Genomic DNA, 21018 nt, shown 5'->3' on the forward strand with positions numbered 1-21018 from the left:
TCATAGTGAATTGTTTGGGTGGACTACGGTCCCGTGGTTTTTACTCCTTTCATTGAGGGGGTTTTCCATGTATAATTCTTGGTGTCTTGTTTATTGTTTATTGTTGCTTTACTTGTTTGTTTCATCGAAGCTTCATACAAGTAGGGATAAGTATTGTCCAACGAAGATTAATTCCGCACTTAGTTGCCGTTGTGGTCACTGTTTCTCATCAGAGCGAGGTTGTTGTTTTTTTGAACTTGTTTGAATGATGGAAACGAATACGAGTAGAATGGTTAATCTGAATGGTTCTAATTATCATGTCTGGAAAGGGAAGATGTAGGATCTTCTTTATGTGAAGGAATATTATCTACCCGTGTTTAATACGGAGAAGCCTGCAGATAAAACCGAGCAGGAATGGACTATTTTGCATCGACAGGTTTGTGGGTATATACGGCAATGGGTGGATGATAATGTTTTGAACCATATTAGTGGAGAGACACATGCGCGTACTTTGTGGAACAAGCTCGAGCAACTCTATGCTCGAAAGACGGGAAATAATAAGTTGTATCTGATTAAACAGTTGATGTCTCTACGATATCAAGATGGCACTACAATTTCTGATCACTTGAATGCATTCCAAGGAATTATGAATCAGCTTGCTGGAATGGGTATCAAGTTTGAAGATGAGATACAGGGATTGTGTCTTTTGGGTACTTTACCAGATTCTTGGGAGACATTCAGGATGTCTTTGTCGAACTCAGCTCCGGATGGTATTATCAGTATAGAACTGGCTAAGAGCGGTATTCTGAATGAAGAGATGAGAAGAAAGTCACAGGGTTCCTCTTCACAGTCAGAAGTCCTAGTCACCGAAAGGAAGAGGAGAGCTCAAAGCAGAGGTCCAGCCAATAGAGGTAATCAACGAAGTAGTTCTAGAGGTAAGTATTCTAATGTTGAGTGCTATCATTGTGGTAAAAAGGGACATACGAAAAAGTTCTACAGAAAGTTGAAGCGATAAAATAAAAAGAGCTCAGACAACGATCAGACAAAAACTGACAGTAGTAATGATAATTCTGTGGTGATTGCTACTACTGATGAGCACCTGATCTGTTGTGATGGAGACATTGTTAACCTTGCACAAGATGATATGAGTTGGGCTATTGATAGTGGTGCTTCGTGTCATGTTACGTCACGAAGGGACTTCTTTACATCTTATACTTCTGGTGATTTTGGAGATGATAAAATGGGTAACAGTGGCATATCAAAGTTTGTTGGCGTCAGTGAGGTATGTCTGAAGTTTGACACGGGCATGGAGTTATTTCTTCATGATGTGAAGCACGTTCCAGATATGCGAATGAATTTAATTTCGACAGGCCTTCTTGATGATGAAGGGTATGTTAGCAGCTTTGGTAATGGTCAATGGAAGCTCACTCGGGGTTCATTAATTGTTGCAAGAGGAAAGAGGTGTCCAAAATTATATATGACACAACCTAAAGTCTCTAATGGCATTGTTAACGCTGTGGAGAATGTTGATATGATCGATTTATGGCATAAGAGACTTGTTCACATGACTGAAAAAGGAATGAATATGCTGTCGAAGAAAAAGGTACTATCTGGTCTGACTGATATACATTTGAAAAGGTGTTCTCACTGTGTTGCTGGCAAGAAAAACAGAGTTTATTTTAAGAGTCGTCCTCCCTCTCGTAGAGAGCATATACTTGACTTGGTGCAAACCGATGTTTGTGGTCCTATGAAAACCCGAACCAATGGTGGTTCATTATACTTTGTTACATTCATCGATGATCATTCAAGGAAGTTGTGGGTTTATACCTTGAAGACTAAAGATCAAGTATTAGATGTGTTTAAGCATTTTCAGGCTTTAGTTGAGAGACAGACATGGAAGAAACTGAAGTGTATCCGGACAGATAATGGAGGGGAGTATACAGGTCCCTTTGATGTGTATTGCAGACAACAGGGTATTCGGCATCAAAAGACTCCACCAAAGACGCCTCAGCTTAATGGTTTAGCGGAGAGGATGAACTGAACACTAGTGGAGCGGGTCAGATGTTTACTTTCACATGCTAAGTTGCCGATGTCTTTCTGGGGTGAGGCACTGAATACTGCGGTAAATGTATTAAATCTCTCACCTTGTGTTCCTTTACAGTTTGATATTCCAGATAGAGTTTGGAGTGGTAAAGATGTTTCTTATGATCATTTGCGTGTCTTTAGATGCAAGGCTTTTGTGCATATTCCCAAAGATGAAAGGTCTAAACTAAATGTGAAGACTAAAGAGTGCATATTCCTCGGTTATAGCCAAGATGAGTTCGGTTATAGGCTCTATGATCCAGTTTCAAAGAAGATTGTGAGAAGCCGAGATGTTATCTTTATTGAAGATCAGAGTTTGAAAGATGTTGGGAAGGCAGAGTTAGTTCCTCAACATAACAATGATCTGGTTGATTTGGATCGAGTTCCTCCAAGACATGTAGACTCACAGGTTGGAGACGATGCTCATGATAATGACCAACGTGACACTAATACCGATACTCCCGAAAATCGTGACATGGATGATGATGCCCATGAGGAGTCACTGGTACAAAATATTCCACCATTCGTTCCACTCAGGTGGTCTAATAGAGATCGTCATCCTTCCAACAGGTATTCTGCTGATGAGTATGTTCTATTGACTGATAGTGGTGAACCTGAATCTTATCCAGAAGCTATGGAAGATGAGCACAAGAAGGAGTGGGTTTATGCCATGCAAGATGAGATGAAATCCTTGTATGAGAATAATACTTTTGAGTTGGTGAAGCTACCTAAGGGAAAACAAGCTTTGAAGAACATGTGGGTTTACAGAGTGAAGCAAGATGAGCATACTTCACAACCACGGTACAAAGCTAGGTTGGTCGTCAAGGGATTCAGTCAAAAAAAAGGTATTGACTTTGATGAGATTTTTTCTCCTGTTGTTAAGATGACATCAATTCGTACGGTGCTTGATTTAGCTGCTAGTCTTGATTTGGAGGTTGAACAAATGGATGTCAAGACAGTATTTCAACATGGTGATTTGGATAAAGAAATCAATATGGAGCAGCCTGAAGGTTTTGAGGTTAAAGGTAAAGAGGGGTATGTTTGTAGACTTCTAAAAAGTCTATATGGTTTGAAGCAAACACCAAGGCGATGGTATAAGAAGTTCGAGGAATTTATGAAGAAGCAAGACTATCGTAAGACTATTTCTGACCATTGTGTTTTTGTTCAGAGATTTTCAGATGATGATTTTATCATATTATTGCTTTATGTGGATGACATGCTTATTGTTGGCAAAAATACTGAAAGAATTTCCCAACTGAAGCAACAGTTGAGTAAGTCCTTTGCCATGAAGGACTTGGGGCCAGCGAAACAGATTCTTGGCATTCGTATTCATCGAGATAGAGTGGCCAAGAAGTTGCATATATCACAAGAGCAATATATTGAGAAGGTGCTTTGCAGGTTCAACATGGATAAAGCTAAAGTTGTTAGTTCTCCTCTTACTACCAACTTTAAGTTAACTGAAAAGGATTCTCCTTCTACGAAGGAAGAAATTGCAGAGATGGATGAAGATCCATATGCCTCAGCAGTAGGAAGTTTGATGTATGCTATGGTATCTACGAGACCTGATATAGCCTTTGCAGTTGGGGTTGTCAGTCATTATCTAACAAATCCGGGTAAGAAGCATTGGGAAGCAGTTAAGTGGATTATGCGATATCTTAGAGGTACTTCCAAATTGGGTCTTAAATTTGGGAATGATAAACCAGTGCTTATTGGATATACAGATTCTGACTTGGCAGGTGATAAGGATACATTGAAATCCACTTCTGGATATTTGATGACTTTTGCAGGGGGAGCAGTCTCATGGCAATCTAGGTTGCAAAAGGGTGTTTCACTTTCTAAGGGGGAGGCAGAGTATGTAGCAACAACTGAAGCTTGTAAAGAGTGGTTGTGGTTAAAGCGGTTGATGCAGGAGCTTGGCTTCCCGCAACAACGCTATGTTGTTCTTTGTGATAATCAAGCAGCTATTGATATAGCTAAGCATCCAACATTTCATGCAAGGACGAAACATATCGACATGAGGCATCATTGGACTAGAGACGCTCTTGAAGAAGGGTTGTTTGAAGTGGAAAAGGTACACACCGATGATAATGGTTCTGATATGTTGACAAAGTCTTTAGCTAAAGGTATGTTGTTCGATCGTCGGAATGGCTAACTCTTTCTCATAGTTAGAAAGGGGGAGATTTGTTGGGTTTTAGTTTCTACCTATGAGATTAAAAGCCCAATAGGATTACCCTTGTTTTGGCCCACAATGAGATAAAAATAAAAGGAACCCTATATATAAATATAGGAGGAGATTTGTTAAAAGAAACAAGAGAGAGAATAGACACAAGAGAGAAAACGAGTGAAAATTCGTAGGTAATTTTCTGGTTCCGCTGGCTGCCTTGTTTTTGTGTTTCCCGGAGTTCCAACGGTCGGATCGTCATGAATTTCGGACAACATCTTCCTAACACCGATATCTAAATTCTGAACGGTGGAGATCAAATTCGGAGGAGTATTTGAGGGGCTGAGCAGTAGCTAAAGAGCCATGGAGAGGCTGAACCTAGCCGTGGGTCTTTGTTCTCTTGTTGTCTTATTTGGTTCCATACTTCTTGACGAGTTATTCCAAGAGTGTGAAGGTGATTGTATTCCTCTAGTTCTATCTAGAAAAGAACTTGGTGTATTACCCATATAATTTATCATAGTGAATTGTTTGGGTGGACTACGGTCCCGTGGTTTTTACTCCTTTCATTGAGGGGGTTTTCCACGTATAATTCTTGGTGTCTTGTTTATTGTTTATTGTTGCTTTACTTGTTTGTTTCATCGAAGGTTCATACAAGTAGGGATAAGTATTGTCCAATGAAGATTAATTCCGCACTTAGTTGTTGCCGTTGTGGTCACTGTTTCCCATCAGATATTTTGCAAACTCAATTGAACAGAACTCTCCCCCTCTATCTGTTCTTAGAACTTTTATTTCTTGCCTTGATTCTTTTTCCACTAAAGCTTTAAAATTTTTAAAATAAGAAAATGCTTCATCCTTGAATTTAAGCATATACAACCACATAGCACGACTGAAATCATCAACAAAGAGCATGAAATATTTATTACCAGTTGGAGTTGCCGGTGAAATTGGGCCACAGATATCCCCGTGAATGAGCTCCAAACGTTCTTTCGCATTGAAATCAGTTTGAGACGGAAATGGACGCCTTGCTTGCTTTGACATCAAACATCCCTTATAGATACTTTTAGGATGAGTAAGATCAGGCATTCCACGTGCCATTCTGTTCTTTGACATGAGAAGCATAGCTTGAAAATTTACATGACCCAACCTTGCATGTCACAACCAAGAATTTTCCTATGTTTTTGTTAGTAATCATGCACTCTTATCTTCTTCCATAATCACCTTATACAATCTATTTGTGGATCTTTTAACTTTGATCAACAAATTTGCATTTTCATCGTACACCCACAAATATTCACCTTCAATAATAACTTTACTACCATTTTCAGATTACTGACCGAGACTAACTATATTGCTGCATAAATTAGGAATGAAGTATACCTCCTTGAGAATACATTTCCTTCCATCATTAGTTGTGAAGTGCACTGATCCCTTTCCTTGTATTTTCACAGTAGAACCATCACCAAATTTCACTTTCATGGTGACACTTTCATCCAACTTTGTAAACTTTGAACGCTGTCTAGTCATGTGATTACTAGCCCCATTGTCGAGATACCATACACTTGATTCTCCACATTTTTCTTCCACTGTAGTATCTAGTTTCGGGATAACGCTTCCTTCATTCAGCATAATCACTTCTTCCTTGGTGTCTTGACAATTTGCGAGTAAAAGTGTAGCTTCATCATCATTAATTTGGGCTAGGTTCACTTCATTCTTTTGAGCACTCTCTCGTTTAGGCTTACGGCATTCTGCAGCATAGTGCCCATAAACACTGCAGTTGAAGCAACGTATTTTACTTCGGTCTCGGCCACTACGAACAAATTCTCTTCCTTTTGCTTCACTATTGCTGCGCATTGCCCCCTTATTTGTCCTTGTGAGAAGCAGTTGTCCATCCTTGCTTTCCCTCTTCATCCACTCTTCTTCTGTGAGAAGAAGATGTTGTGCACCACTGCTCTCTACTTGCCCACGTAACCTTTCTTCATGGGCCTTGAGCGATCCTACTGTTTCCTCCACAGACATTTGTTCCAGGTTGCCAAATTGTTCAATGGCCGACGCTATCTGCAAGATTTTGTGGGCACAGCTCGAAGGAGTTTTTTAACCACATAAGCTTCTTCAATTTTCTCTCCCAGGGCTCGTATATTTGTCACCAAGCCATTCAATCTCATACAGAAATCATCAAGCTGCTCCGTTTCTTTCATAGTGAGAGACTCAAACTCAGCCTTGAGTGTCTGAGCCTTCGCCTTCTTCACCTTGTCTGCACCCAGATGTACTATCTTGATTGCCTCCCATGCTTTCTTGGACGTTCTTTTCTCTGTGATCGACAGCAACAAATCCTCAGGGATTCCTTGGTAAATAATAGCCAACGCTCGCTTATCCATCTTGTCTTCAACAACCACCTTAGGATCCTTAGGCTCTATCGACTCCCACACACCATGTGCTTGCATAAAAACTCTCATCTATAAAGCCCATGCCGTGTAGTTGGTCTTTGTTAACATTGGGTAGCTTAAACGAAATGAACTTTCTTTACCCTTGTTGGTCTCTATAACTGGGTAGCTTGGTGTGTTGGAACGTAGCTCTGATACCAGATATAGACTGCAGAATGAAATGTACAAACAATATATTCTCAAGCACACTTGATATTACTGAATGGAAAACTTACAAACTGAAGAGATAATGAAAACTAACTACATGCAGAAATATTTAAACGTGGAACTAACTACAATCCTGATTTATCTCCACTACACCCTAACACTGCTCAACTGTTGCAACCTATTCTAACTGCATGCAAACACGTCTGCAGTTAACTTATTCAAACAGACAGCACACAAACATATTTAACCGTTTAGATTAATAAATAATCCAACATGTGGAGACTTTAATTCAGTTTATAAGCACAAGTACTAATATCGATTGTACCACCAAATCATGATTTTTTGAGGCCTATGGTCGGCTTGTGGATTACCAAGTTGTTGCAGTTGGGTCAGTGTATTTCAACTTATTTTCGGATTCGGAGAATCGAGACTTGACCTGATTTTCGGAAAAAAAAACTCGGAATTTGACCTGGATGGTCACAAGGGCGGACCTAGAAAAAACAATAAAACATGGTAATTTGAGATCATACATACATAATTGGACTTCTGTTTTTAAGTTTTTTATTTTGTTTTCTTCCCTCCCGACTGAATGTTTGTATAAAAAAATAGGTTGGGCCAAATTTTATCATGGGCTGAATTCCAAAAATCTGGGTCGGACAGTAGAAAGTTTTGGAAATTTTTTTCTTTCGCCCTGGGTTACGGTCCATCACAGCCTTTTGTTGTGGCTCTTACCTTGATTGTCACATGTGATATTGAGAACCAACTCTCGAAAACTTGATTTGTCAAGATGTCGGTTGTGACATGAAGACCGGCGGTATTATCCCACAATGGCAAGGGTCGAGTGTGCAAACATGAAGCTAACCAATGTATTTCGACTTATTTTCGGATTTGAAATTTAGGGTTTGACCCAATTTTCGAAAAAGACTCGAGATTTGACCTAATAATCACAGAGTGTAAACCTGGAGGCTTACGAGTGATATTAGTTGGTTATAAATATCATTTTCGCTTGCACAATATATAAGCAATTTCCAACTATATTTAGTGTCGTTTGGGAGAGAAAACTTCTGGCTTTTTTCGTTTGTTAACCCGTTTGTATAAGAAGTCAGAAGCATTTATAAAAAGTTAAGAATGCTAACTTTTGTTTCGGGACTCTTATTTCTATCCCAAACATTTTAATCACTTATAAATTTTAATTTACTTCTCACTTGTAGCTCACTTCTTTACTTTAATGTAGAAGCGTTTTTTTTTAATCCCACACAAGCAGTCTCTTACTTTTGCGTTAATATTGGTGTTCTCCCCATTATCTTAATTTTCAAAAACAAGTAATTTATATTTAAAAAATATATAAATAAATTATGTATAATTTTTTTGACTTTACTATGTATGCTTCTCGGTTTAGCTCTCTTTGAAATTCACTATACAAAGACTTTTAAAATAGTTTTATGACGTGTGCAGGAGACTTCATGGTATAGTATTAGGATTAGGGATGGGCATCGGGTCACTTCGGGTCGGGGATCGCTATAACCGGCCCCGATCCCCGAATCCTAACCCAGTCCCCATCCCCGGCCCGATCCCCATCGGGGATTATTTTTCGATCTCCATCCCCGGCCCGATCGGGATTCGGGGATACCTGCGGGGATTCGGGGATTTTTAATTTAAATCAAAATTTCTAATTAAATACTTAAATTCATAATTATGATTAGTTTTTAATATGTCTTACCTCATTATTTTAATTTATCTTCAATGATTTAATTATGACCTTTTTAATTTTAAGACTTATTTTAATAAAATTAAATATTAACATTTATTTCAATAAATTTGATTATATTTAATATATAATTATAATATATATAATATATAAACAAGTGATGACTAAAGTTGCACCTAAAGAGGTATATAAACATATTAATTATAATATATATATATATATATATATATGTATGTATGTATATAATATAATATAATAATCGGGTCGGGGATCGGGCCAACAATCGGGGAAAATCGGGTCGGGGATCGGGGATCGGGGATCGGGCCGGGGGAATGTGAAAAACCGTACCCGACCCGATCCCCGATATTTTTTTAAAGTCATCCCCGTTCCCCGGCCCGTACCCGAAAAAATCCCCGAATCCCTGCACCATTCGATGCGGGGATCGGGTCGGGATTAATGCCCATCTCTAATTAGGATTTTGGTATATTTATGATTTGAGACTTATGGGTAACCATTTTATAGTATTATGAATTAAATTTCTTGGTGTTCCCAATTTTGATATAATAAACATATATTTCTTTGCTTACTTTTTTATAAAGTTTTATTTCAATTAAAGGCATATGAATGAAAAACAATCAATCAATATCAATATCAATATACTTATATAAAGGAGAAGCGAGGGGCGTGTATGTGGCGCCTCTCACATCGCTCCGTTCTATTTTTCTAATTTTCTAGAATTTTTGGATGAAAAATATCAAAAATTAGAACTACCTTTTTTAGTTTCGGGTATATTAGAAGCAAGTTTCAGAATTTGATTTTGTTTCAGATTATTAATGGAATATACTATTTTGAAAGTTTTAATCTGATTTTGTTTCAGATTATTTAATTATGGAAAAGAGTAGCACACAAGTTTCTCTGCACCTATAAATACCCCTATAGATCGTAGGGTTTTGGATCATCTAAACACAACCTCCTCTCTCTCAATGCCACAACTCCACCTCTCTCTGGTGATAGTTCTCTTGCTTGCTTTCTAACTCGGTGGTGCCATTCTTCTGCAATGATAAGTGAAGGCTGTTTATATAGTATTAAAAAAAATAAAGGTTGTTACAAGTAAAGGCAGTTATAGATCGTTATATGGGAGTAAATTTAAACATGGGAAAGAATATAGTCTTGACATGATATTGATGGATGATATCCATAAATTAACTATTAGTGATGTACGTTTGTTGGTTATTCTTTTATAATATTTGTTTGTTCATCGGACATGTTTGTTGTTGTTAATTTTTATATGATTTATTTTGTATACAGGAAAATATGGTCGAGAAGCGAGGGGCGTGTAGGTGGCGCCTCTCACATCGTTCCGTTCTATTTTTTTTAATTTTCTGGAATTTTTGGATGAAAAATATCAAAAATTAGAACTACCTTTTTTAGTTTCGGGTATATTAGAAGTAAGTTTCAGAATCTGATTTTGTTTCAAATTGTTTACGGAATTCGGATTATTTAATTATGGGAAAGAGTAGCACACAAGTCTATCTGTACTTATAAATACCCCAACCTCCTATCTCTCAATACTACAACCTCACGGATTTAAGTTAGATGTTTTTGTGCACAATAAAGCCAAAAAAATTGGCGGAAGGTGACAATGTAAGAACATGATTACTTTTCAAAAAAAAACACAAATAAAATTAAGATTCGTCGTGCTTTAAATTGTTAATTACATGTATAAATTTATTTTTATTTTTTCACCATGAATTATAGTCCAATTTTGCAATTTTATATATTAGTATTGGTATTACATCAAAAATTTTATAATATAAAATTCATTTTATCTTACAAATATTAATTTTAAAACGTTAATATAGTTTTTATAGACAGTCACAAAATTATTTTATGGTATAAATATTAATATTGAATCATTAATATAAATTTTATAGGCCGCCGCAACGCGCGGATTCTCAACTAGTACTTATATAAAGGAGAAGCGGGGGGCGTGTAGGTGGCGCCTCTCACATCGCTCCGTTCTATTTTCTAATTTTCTGGAATGTTTGGATGAAAAATATCAAAAATTAGAACTGCCTTTTTTAGTTTCGGATGTATTAGTAGCAAGTTTCAGAATCCGATTTTATTTCAGATTATTTATGGAATATAGCAGCTTGAAAGTTTTAATCTGATTTTGTTTCAGATTATTAATATCAAAAATTAGAACTACGTTTTTTAGTTTCGGATATATTAGTAACAAGTTTCTTAAAAGTTTTAATCTGATTTTGTTTCAGATTATTAATATCAAAAATTAAAACTACCTTTTTTAGTTTCGGATATATTAGTAGCAAGTTTCAGAATCTAATTTTGTTTCAGATTATTTATGGAATATAGCAGTTTGATAGTTTTAATCTGATTTTGTTTCAGATTATTTAATTATGGGAAAGAGTAGCACACAAGTCTCTCTGCAACTATAAATACCCCTGTATGTTGTCGGGTTTTGGATCATCTAAACACAACCTTCTCTCTCTCAATACCACAACCCTACCTCTGTCGGGTGATAATTCTCTTACTCGATTTCCAACTCGGCGGTGCCTTTCTTCTGCCACGATAAGTGAAGGCTATTTATACGATTTAAAAAAAAGATTGCAAACAAAGGTAGTTATGGACCACTATGTGGGAGTCGACAAATCCAAACACGGGAGAAGAATATAGTCCTGACATGATATTGATGGATGATATCAATAAATTAACTATCAGTGATGTATGTTTGTTGGTTATTCTTTTATAATATCTGTTTTGTTCATCGAACATGTTTGTTGTTGTTAATTTTTATATGATTTACTTTGTACACGGGATTCATGCATTATTTTTTTGCTCCGTTCAAGCAACTTTTAAGTGAAGACTGTTCATATAGTATTAAAAAATAAAGATTATTACAAGTAAGGGTAGTTATAGAACCGATATCTCACGGATTTAAGTTAGATGTTTTTGTGCACAATCAATCAAAAAAATTGGAGGAAGGTGACAATATACAAATATTATTGCATTCTTAATATTATTGGAGGAAGGTGACAATGTACAAATATTATTTTATCCTATAAATATTCATTTTTAATCATTAATATACTTTTTATAGGCCGCCGCAATGCGCGGATTCTCAACTAGTCTACCAAAAATTATGAATAATAATATTTCTTATTCTTTATTCAAACATCTTTCTGTGATGGTGTTTTCTTCTTTTTTTTTAAGATCTTACATTATCTCCGGAGCTGATGAAACTATTTTACTAAAGCTTAATTGTCTCAATTCACGGGCAATTGCACCAAAAATCGAGTTTCTTTGGGGTTCCTTCTTGATCAGTGACAGGTAAATATTTAGTTGATTATGTGACATGTAAATAAAAATTATAACATCTGCATTTGCATGTATGTGGATTGATGAATATGCATGCAGCTGACTAGATATCCCCGGGCGAATAAAAAGCAAAATATTTGATATGCACTCGCGTGCATACGAAATCCTTTCCTTTTACAGTGAAAGACGAAAAGATAACAGAAAAGAAGAAGAAGATGAACATGGAAGGAAGAAGAATAACGCACACTTACAAAGATTTTGATGCTTCAGGCCCGCAAATCCACTCACCATGCTATGTTCTACTAATATATCAACGGTTTGGCTAGTGTGTGTCCATGAGCACATGCTCAACGTGGAAATTTTTGTATTTGGGAGATTTTGATTGGTGTGGTTGGTGTATTTGCAGGGGGTCCACCATTATCATGATATAGGAGCCAATCAAAATGATCCAAGTACAAAATTTTCCACGTTTAGCATGTGCCCATGGGCACACCATAAAAAAATCGATATATCACAGAATATGGTTAATTAAATTATACTATAAATATAGTGTTTTGTTATGAATCCAATACTCGAAAGTAGTCGAGTACATGAGTTTTAATATACATTCACATATTTCTATAGAAAAGCTAATATGAATGTGAGAATGAGAGGAAAAGCTTCGCTCTTGTCTCCCCTTTTGCCTTTATTTTTCTGGCTTTTTCGCTTTTGCTTTTTGTTTTAATTTTTTATATCACGGTGATTGACGGGAAGATATCGGTCACCGAATTAGCCATTTTATTCCATCAGTTCGTACCTTGGCTCTTGTTACAATCCAAACGTCGTGAACTCAGGCTATGCTGCGCTTTGTTGTCTTTCGATCAGCATTGCCAAATATTTTGAGTCCGGGTGTTGTCGCTCTAACTCCGAGAGTTGAGCATAAAGATTGTGTTAGGTTAAGCTTATGAATTCTGAAACAGTTGAATGAGCTTCTGAATGAACTTAATCATATTATAGATAATTGTTTAAGGGGCCGTTTGGGTTAGCTTAAAATAAGTGCTTATTGCTTAAAGTAAAAAAAGTGAGTAGAAGTTAAAAGCAAGTTAAGACTTGTAAGTGATAAAAATGTTTGAGAAATAAGTAGAAGCCGTGAGACAAAAGCTAGTAATCGTAGCTTTTTTTAAATACTTCTTCATTTCTTATCCAAACGGTACAAATAAGTGTTCTAATTTATAATTCACAAGCCGGGTTTATAAGCCCGTGCCAAATACCCACTAAACTTTTAACTCAATCATTCAATCGTTGTATCTTGTAAAAAGACAAATGTCATCCTAATTTATGAAGAAATTTTTATTTAATTTATACATACTTTTTTCTCAATTTTATTATATAATTTTGTACTTGTCTTTTTCTAGATTTTTTGTATTCTGTTTTAACTTGTCCCTTTTTATCTCATTCTTCCCCATCAAACTAGCATAAGAAGTTGGTATAATTCATGTGTTTATTGTTTCTGTGTTGTTACAATTTTGATATTACTATAATTTTAAACTATTGCAATGAAAATCAGTGGCCCAGCTATTTGTCAGACTTTGATTTATATAAAATAGTTTAAGTGACTTGAGAAAAACTTAAAAGTAGCTTTTATTGAAGTAATTTTCAGATTATACAATAAGAAACTGACTTAAAATAAATTTATAAAAAAGGTGTTGTTAATATTTCTTGATTATTATTCGTGAACTTATTTTATGTCAGTTTGCTTTCTTAAACACCTTGTCTAGTAGGGATGGGCACGGGGCACTTCGGGGTTGGGGAGTGCTATCCCCGCCCCGATCCCCGAATTCAATGCCCATCCCCTACCCCGCTCCGAACGGGGATCCTCGTGAGGATTCGAGGAATTTTAGTTTTTAATAAAAAAATAATTTTATAATATATAATATACTCTTTTAATAAAAAAAACAAACTTCTAACTCATAATATACTAATCAAATAATATTATCTCATATTTTTAACATCAAATCATATTAAAATTGATTATAATATAAATAAATGACAATTTTAAATTATTAAATATATTATATTACAATATTATAATAATCGATCAATAAAAATTAAGATTATTTTTTAAATTTTAATAATATTATAAAAGATATCTATTTTTAATAATATATTTAGTATAATATATATAAATATATTATTATTTACATATACAAAATTATTTTTTTACATATATATACAATCGGGGTTGGGGATCGGGGCGGGGAGACACGAAACCCCGACCCCACCCCGATCCCCGAATTTTTTATAAAATTTTCCCCGCTCCCCGCCCCGACCACGAAAAATTCAATCCCAAATTCGGTACACGAATATAAAAATAAAATGTTGAATTTAGTGTTGGGTTCGGATTTTATTTTATATACACGAATGTACACGATATACATATTTTTTTAAAAAAATATGTATATGTTCGTGTAAAAATATATAATTATATATATAATGTATATACATATACAAATTTGTGCACAATTGTATACATATATAAAGATTTAATATATATTTCATTATATAATACATAAAAATGTATTTTTTTAATATATTTTAATTAAATTTAATTATTATATTTATATTAAATATACACTAAAACTACACGAAAAGTAAACGACACGTTTGAAGTGGGTTTGAGATTAGGTACACGAATCCAAAACAGATCGGGTACGGGTTTCACCTTCAAGTACACGACACACGACACAGTTGTCAGGTCTACTTAAACCTTATTTTTATTCAAGGTTTTCTTTCTTTCATTAGAGCATCTCCAACGGCGTTGGCTATAATCGTTGGCTAAATTAGACTTGTAAGACATTATGTAAAATTTGCTGAACCTGTGAGACATTTTGTTTCAATGGTATTGGCTATATTGGTTGGCTATAATTTAAAAATAGTATGTTATTAATATTTTAAATTGTTAAAATAGAATATATCAGTTCAATATGGTAATAAATGATGTGCAATCTTCCTACAGATTCTCTTACAGTCCTGCAGAGATTCGACAAATTTAGCCATCCATAGGAGGTTGGCTAAATTTATAGACAACAGCTGAGCATGGTTGGAGTTGAGTTTTTGGAGCTGTTGGCTAAATTTTTTTATTTTAAGTATGCAAACTCACTTTTTAGCCAAGAGTTTTACATGGTTTGAGATGCTCTTAGAGCATCTCCAACGGCGCTGGCTATAATCGTTGGCTAAATTAGACCTGTAAGACATTATGTAAAATTTGCTGAACCTGTAAGATATTTTGATTCAATGGTATTGGCTATATTGGTTGGCTATAATTTAAAAATAGTATGTTATTAATATTTTAAATTGTTGAAATAGAATATATCAGTTCAATATGGTAATAAATGATGTACAATCTTCTTACAGATTTTCTTACAGGCCTGTAGAGGTTCGACAAATTTAGCCATCCATAGGAGGTTGGCTAAATTTATAGACAACAGGTGAGCATGGTTGGAGTTGAGTTTTTGGAACTCTTGGCTAAAATTTTTTATTTTAAGTAAGCCAACTCACTATTTAGCCAAGGGTTTTAGATGGTTGGAGATGCTCTTAGAGCATCACCAACGGCGTTGGCTATAATCGTTGGCTAAATGGGACCTGTAAGATATTATGTAAAATTTGTTGAACCTGTAAGACATTTTGCTTCAATGGTATTGACTATATTGGTTGGTTATAATTTAAAAATAGTATGTTATTAATATTTTAGATTGTTAAAATAGAATATATCAGTTCAATATGATAATAAATGATGTGCAATTTTCCTACAGATTTCTTACAGACCTGTAGAGGTTCGACAAATTTAGCCATCCATAGGAGGTTGGCTAAATTTATAGACAACAGTTGAGTATGGTTGGAGTTGAGTTTTTCGAGCTGTTGGCTAAATTTTTTATTTTAAATATGCCAACTCACTTTTTAGCCAAGAGTTTTCAACGGTTGGAGATGCTCTTACTCTACATATATTTCTTAACCCCGGTCTCCAAATTATTAGTAAGGTTGTGAAGAGCAGTAAGGCGGTGAAAAAAAAGTGGCGGGAGCGTAATGAAAAAGAGCAGTAACAAAGGCAAGGCAGTGAAGCCATGACATTCGGACAGCAGAAGGCAGAGGAAGAAAGAAGAAATCATAAGATTGTGTGTATGTTGTATTTTGTGTCTAGTCTTTTCTCCTTACTCTACCTACACCCTCTAGACTATCAAACAGCACTAATTTAAAACACCCCCCTCCAAATCAAATCTCCTCGCTCTTTTTTATATGGCTTTATTCTTCTGCTCCTCTCTCTTTCACAAAAGCTAACCTTCTGATTATTGCTCTGCAACAAGCAACCGCAGGCAAAGGGAGATTCATACACACTCTCACAGAAGCAGGCGCATTTTAGTTCAAAAACACCTCAAAATCTCTCTCTCTCTCTCTCAAATTCTGCGCTTCTTCCACTTCCATCTACTGTCACTCACCTCATTCCTCTCTGTACTATATCCCTCTCTCCTCTTCACCATGCTCAATACTCATAAATGGTGACCCAAGAAAAGACCAAGCACAATATTTTGGAAAAATAGTATATAATATATAAACACAAGACAAGGGACTTTACCATATACATACATGGCTAAAAATCACATGATGTTCTCCTTCTTGGTATTACTATTTTTGCCATTTTCATCCTTCTTTACTTCTTTTGCTTTTGAAGCCCGGAATCCTGAAGGTACAAACTACTCTACTTGAAGAAATTTAAGAATAGCTCTTATGATTTCTTTCACTTACAGAGCTCATATTGATTTGTATATTGCAGTTGAAGCTCTGATAAGTATAAGAAGTGGACTTATAGACCCACATGGAGCTTTGAACAACTGGGATGAAGACTCTGTTGATCCATGTAGTTGGGCTATGATCACTTGTTCCCCCGATAATCTCGTTACTGCCTTGTCAGTATCTTTTTTCTTCTTCTGCGCTAGTATTATTTTTGTTTATTTTATCTTTTATTTGCTGATGATTGATTGTTTGAATTTTTTGTGAATGTTTTGGTCTTGTAGTGGGGCTCCAAGCCAGGGTTTATCAGGGTCTTTATCTGGGAAAATAGCTAATCTCACAAATCTTAAACAAGTGTATGTAATGTATACATCAAAGCATATCTGTTGTATCTCCCATTGTTGCATGTTAGAATTATGTTTCATTGGGTGATGCAGGTTGTTGCAGAACAACAATATTACAGGCGAAATTCCAGTGGGACTAAGCAGTCTTCATAATCTTCAGACACTGGATCTATCTAATAACAAGTTGTTTGGCCAAGTGCCTGAGTCTTTGCTTCTGCTGAATAGTCTTCAGTATTTGTAAGTGTTTATCTGCTTTTCGAAAGATATGTACCTGTGTTCTTATGTGTTCTTTGAGTTTCTGATTTTGGTTTATTATGTTGACTATGTGAATCTGTAATGAGTAGAAGATTGAACAACAATAGCTTGTCTGGAGCTCTTCCACTGAATATAGTCAGAGTCCCCCAGCTTACTTTCTTGTAAGTATTACAATGCTAAAAACTCTTTCCTTGGTCTTTCTAATTGTGTTAATGATGAACTTAGCAGTGTTAAACAGCATCAAAGTTTCTCCTGCTGAGTGATTTTTTTATGAGATTGTGATTAATGGGGGTTTCTTGTCATTCAGGGATTTGTCATTCAATAATCTCAGTGGTCCTGTACCCGTGTTTCCAGCAAGAACATTCAAGTATGCATGTTGCTCCTAAATTAGTTTACATTTGTTTATTTACAAATTACTTTGTTAAATTGAATTGGTTCCTTTGTATAGTTTTGTGGGAAACCCTTTGATGTGTGGAAGCCATGTCCATCAAGGTTGCTCTGGATCAGTCACTCCTGTTCCGCTTTCATTCTCCCTGAATTCATCCTCGGGTAAAAATTTTGATCTCTAAAGATTGATATCTTACTCTGATTTTTTTTGGAATATCCTAATTAATATATGTTGTTTACATTGTTTAGGTAAAAGCAACTCCAAGAAACTAGCAATTGCACTTGGGGTAAGTCTCAGCATTGTTACACTTATCCTATCAGCATCTGCTATTCTCTTGTGGAGGAAATTCGAACAAAGAAAGCAAGGAATTTTAAACATCAATGGTTGGTACTTTAGCGATTTTAGCTCAGTGTTGGGCCTAGTGTCTATTCTTAGGAACAAATTCTTGCACTCTTAATGTTGGAAACTAATATTTTACTTTGTTAAAATATTGTAGACATGCAAGAAGAGGATTTGATAAGCGTAGGCAACCTCAGGAACTTTACACTTAAGGAGCTCCACCTTGCAACAAACAGTTTCAGTTCAAAGAACATTCTTGGTGCAGGGGGATTTGGCAACGTCTACAAGGGAAAACTAGGGGATGGGACATTGGTGGCCGTTAAGCGATTAAAAGACCTGAACGGGACAACTGGGGAACTACAATTCCGAACAGAGTTAGAGCTGATAAGCTTGGCTGTTCACAGAAATTTGCTCAGGCTAATAGGATACTGTGCTACCCCAAATGAGAGACTACTTGTGTATCCTTACATGTCTAATGGTAGTGTGGCCTCAAGGCTTAGAGGTTGGTACCTTCTTGCCTGCTTACCAGTTATAACTATTTTGTTCTACTGCTACTTACATTGTCAGTTGTCACCATTATAATTACAGTCATGGGCAATAAGCCTGAAATATGTTTTTCTGATTTGTTCATATGTTGGATTACAGCTCAATTTACCTGATTATATAGTACATCTCATTTGAACTTGTTTGGGACCACCATATATTTTGGGGGTAATGGAAAGTATAGGTTTTGGTTTAACTTCCCCTCTTACCTGTAGCTGGAGGATGGGACCATTTTTACCTGTGATTGTTGCATTTGTACTTGTTTAAACTTTCTTATTTGAATTAGTGAGGTTTTCTCTTTGAATACTTCACTGCAAAAAAATGACTGTAAACAATTTAAAATGTACCTCCATTGTCATTGCTTTAGTTTGAGGAAACTTGCATTAGATAAATATTTCAAAAAGAAAGTGAGCAACTATGATGTCATATATGCAACATTATTTATAGAAAATCGTCAAACAATTAATTCACTATGTAAATATACATAGATAAGTGAAGGTTAGTTATTTTAGAAATCTCTTAATTGTGTTATTGTTCTCGCGATTGTTGAATGAAATGTTGCTATATGTCCTACATAGGCCTTGAATTTACAGTTATTTCTGGACTTATTAAGGTATAGTATCTAGTTGAGAGAGATATAGACAGATAATAATTTAAAGGTTAACAGTGTCCTCTTTTATCGGATTTGTTGCGTCTTAATATATGAAATCCTGTTGCTTAACATTTAAGTAGCTGACCTAATTAGCATCCTGAATCCTGATTGCTGACCGAATTAGCTGAAAGCTTTGGACTAGATCGAGCCACATCTGCTACAAATATTAGGAGTTCTATTAGCATGAAAATCATGCAATAAAGTAAACTAATTTTGTTTTTGACGTAATTAGGTTCCTTGGTGGTGACATGCTCTTTTTCCCCCTTGCAAATTAAAAATTTACTATGCTAACTGGAAATACTATATGACGTGATATAATTATGATTGGAGTGCTATGTTGAACAACTTTAATATATTGGATATATGTATATATAGTTTTGTACAAGTTCATTAACTACTTCATTAATGCCTTGATTATTGATTACATAGGAAAACCAGCACTAGACTGGAATGCTAGGAAACGGATAGCAATCGGAGCTGCAAGGGGTTTTCTATATCTCCACGAGCAATGTGATCCAAAAATAATTCACAGGGATGTCAAGGCAGCCAATGTTCTCTTAGACGACTTCTGTGAAGCTGTAGTTGGAGATTTTGGCCTTGCAAAGCTCCTTGACCATGGTCAGTCCCATGTCACTACTGCCGTACGAGGCACTGTTGGACACATTGCTCCAGAGTATCTATCCACCGGCCAATCATCTGACAAGACAGATGTGTTTGGCTTTGGCATTCTTTTGTTAGAGCTCATAACAGGAATGAGAGCTCTTGAACTCGAAAAGACGGGAAAGGCAGTTAACCAGAAAGGGGCTATGCTTGAATGGGTAACTTTCTCCAGCCATTTTATTTTAACTAAAGATAATTAAGTAGTTAATGTTCCATATTCATAATGCTGTTAACATGTCTGTTTATAAAAAAATCGATTCACGGAGTTACAACAAGGCAACTTGGTTTGAATTGGTGTATAGGTAAAGAGAACACACGAAGAGAAGAAGGTGGAGGTGTTGGTTGACAGGGAACTTGGGAACAACTACGACAGGATAGAAGTGGGCGAAATGGTGCAAGTAGCTCTACTATGCACCAGATACCTCCCGGCCCACCGGCCAAAGATGTCTGAAGTGGTTCGGATGCTGGAGGGAGATGGACTTGCCGAAAAATGGGCAGCGTCCCATAAGCATAACAATATGAAATGCAACTCGGGTTATTCCCAGTCACGCCATATGAACACATTTGGGGACCATGATCATGACTATTCAAGCAGTATCTTTGACATGAGGATGGACCACGACCATGATGCCCATGCTATAGAGCTCTCTGGTCCAAGATAGTTGTACTAGGGTCATCAACAGGGTCAAAAGTGAGATATGGGGTAGCCTTCACCTGGAGATCATTTTCTTGATTTTTGTGAGCTCATGCTTGTACAAATTTGTATATTAAATTGCCTGTTCTATGTAATTTAATTATTTAGCTGGTGGGGTTTATATATGTGGTTAATAACCAACTCCCCCAGTCATTTTTCAGTTAGCATGCAATTATTTTTTTTTGTATCGCTGTAGGACTTAAATCGGGTGCGAAAGCGTGTTTAATTCGATTTCAGTTTCTGTTTCACTTTTTCATAAGAATTCGGTTTCACCTTGGAGGAGTGAAACATGCTATATTGGATTTAGCTTGGTGTTATGGTTTGGCATGGAGGAGAAAAGAAAAAAGAAAAAGGAGTGAGTGTCCGAGTTAAAGTAGATATGAAATGCTTTGGCCACGAGTGTGGGAAAGCAAAAGCGGTGTTTGTCGGTTTTTGACTGGTGGTTGCGAGAAGTGGGAAAAATGTTGTGATATGTCATATGTGTACAGTGTACTACTACATATTTTTTTCCTCTCATTTTAATTT

The 21018-nt window shown here is 35.9% G+C and overlaps 1 protein-coding gene across 1 annotated transcript; it reads left to right on the plus strand.

Annotated features, from left to right (window-relative positions):
- Nucleotides 1-16117: 16117 nt before the first annotated feature.
- On the plus strand, nucleotides 16118-20682 carry LOC108220078 (probable LRR receptor-like serine/threonine-protein kinase At4g30520). Its single transcript, XM_017393729.2, has 11 exons — nucleotides 16118-16574; nucleotides 16662-16794; nucleotides 16903-16974; nucleotides 17056-17199; nucleotides 17307-17378; nucleotides 17525-17584; nucleotides 17666-17766; nucleotides 17854-17988; nucleotides 18102-18446; nucleotides 19569-19957; nucleotides 20102-20682. Exons 1-11 carry the CDS (start codon nucleotides 16475-16477, stop codon nucleotides 20459-20461), a joined length of 1911 nt encoding a protein of 636 aa, XP_017249218.1. The 5' UTR covers nucleotides 16118-16474; the 3' UTR covers nucleotides 20462-20682.
- Nucleotides 20683-21018: the final 336 nt, after the last annotated feature.

This window comes from Daucus carota, chromosome 5 (genome assembly GCF_001625215.2).
Source record: "Daucus carota subsp. sativus chromosome 5, DH1 v3.0, whole genome shotgun sequence".
In the NCBI taxonomy this organism is placed as follows: Eukaryota; Viridiplantae; Streptophyta; class Magnoliopsida; order Apiales; family Apiaceae; genus Daucus; species Daucus carota.

What these genes read in the sequence shown, in the direction of transcription:
- LOC108220078 (XM_017393729.2), top strand. Translation starts at nt 16,475, where the DNA reads ATGGCTAAAAATCACATGATGTTCTCCTTCTTGGTATTACTATTTTTG. An exon ending in CTCACAAATCTTAAACAAGT is followed by an intron (nt 16,975 to 17,055) that starts GTATGTAATGTA and finishes TGGGTGATGCAG; the next exon opens with GTTGTTGCAGAACAACAATA. An exon ending in AGGAATTTTAAACATCAATG is followed by an intron (nt 17,989 to 18,101) that starts GTTGGTACTTTA and finishes AAAATATTGTAG; the next exon opens with ACATGCAAGAAGAGGATTTG.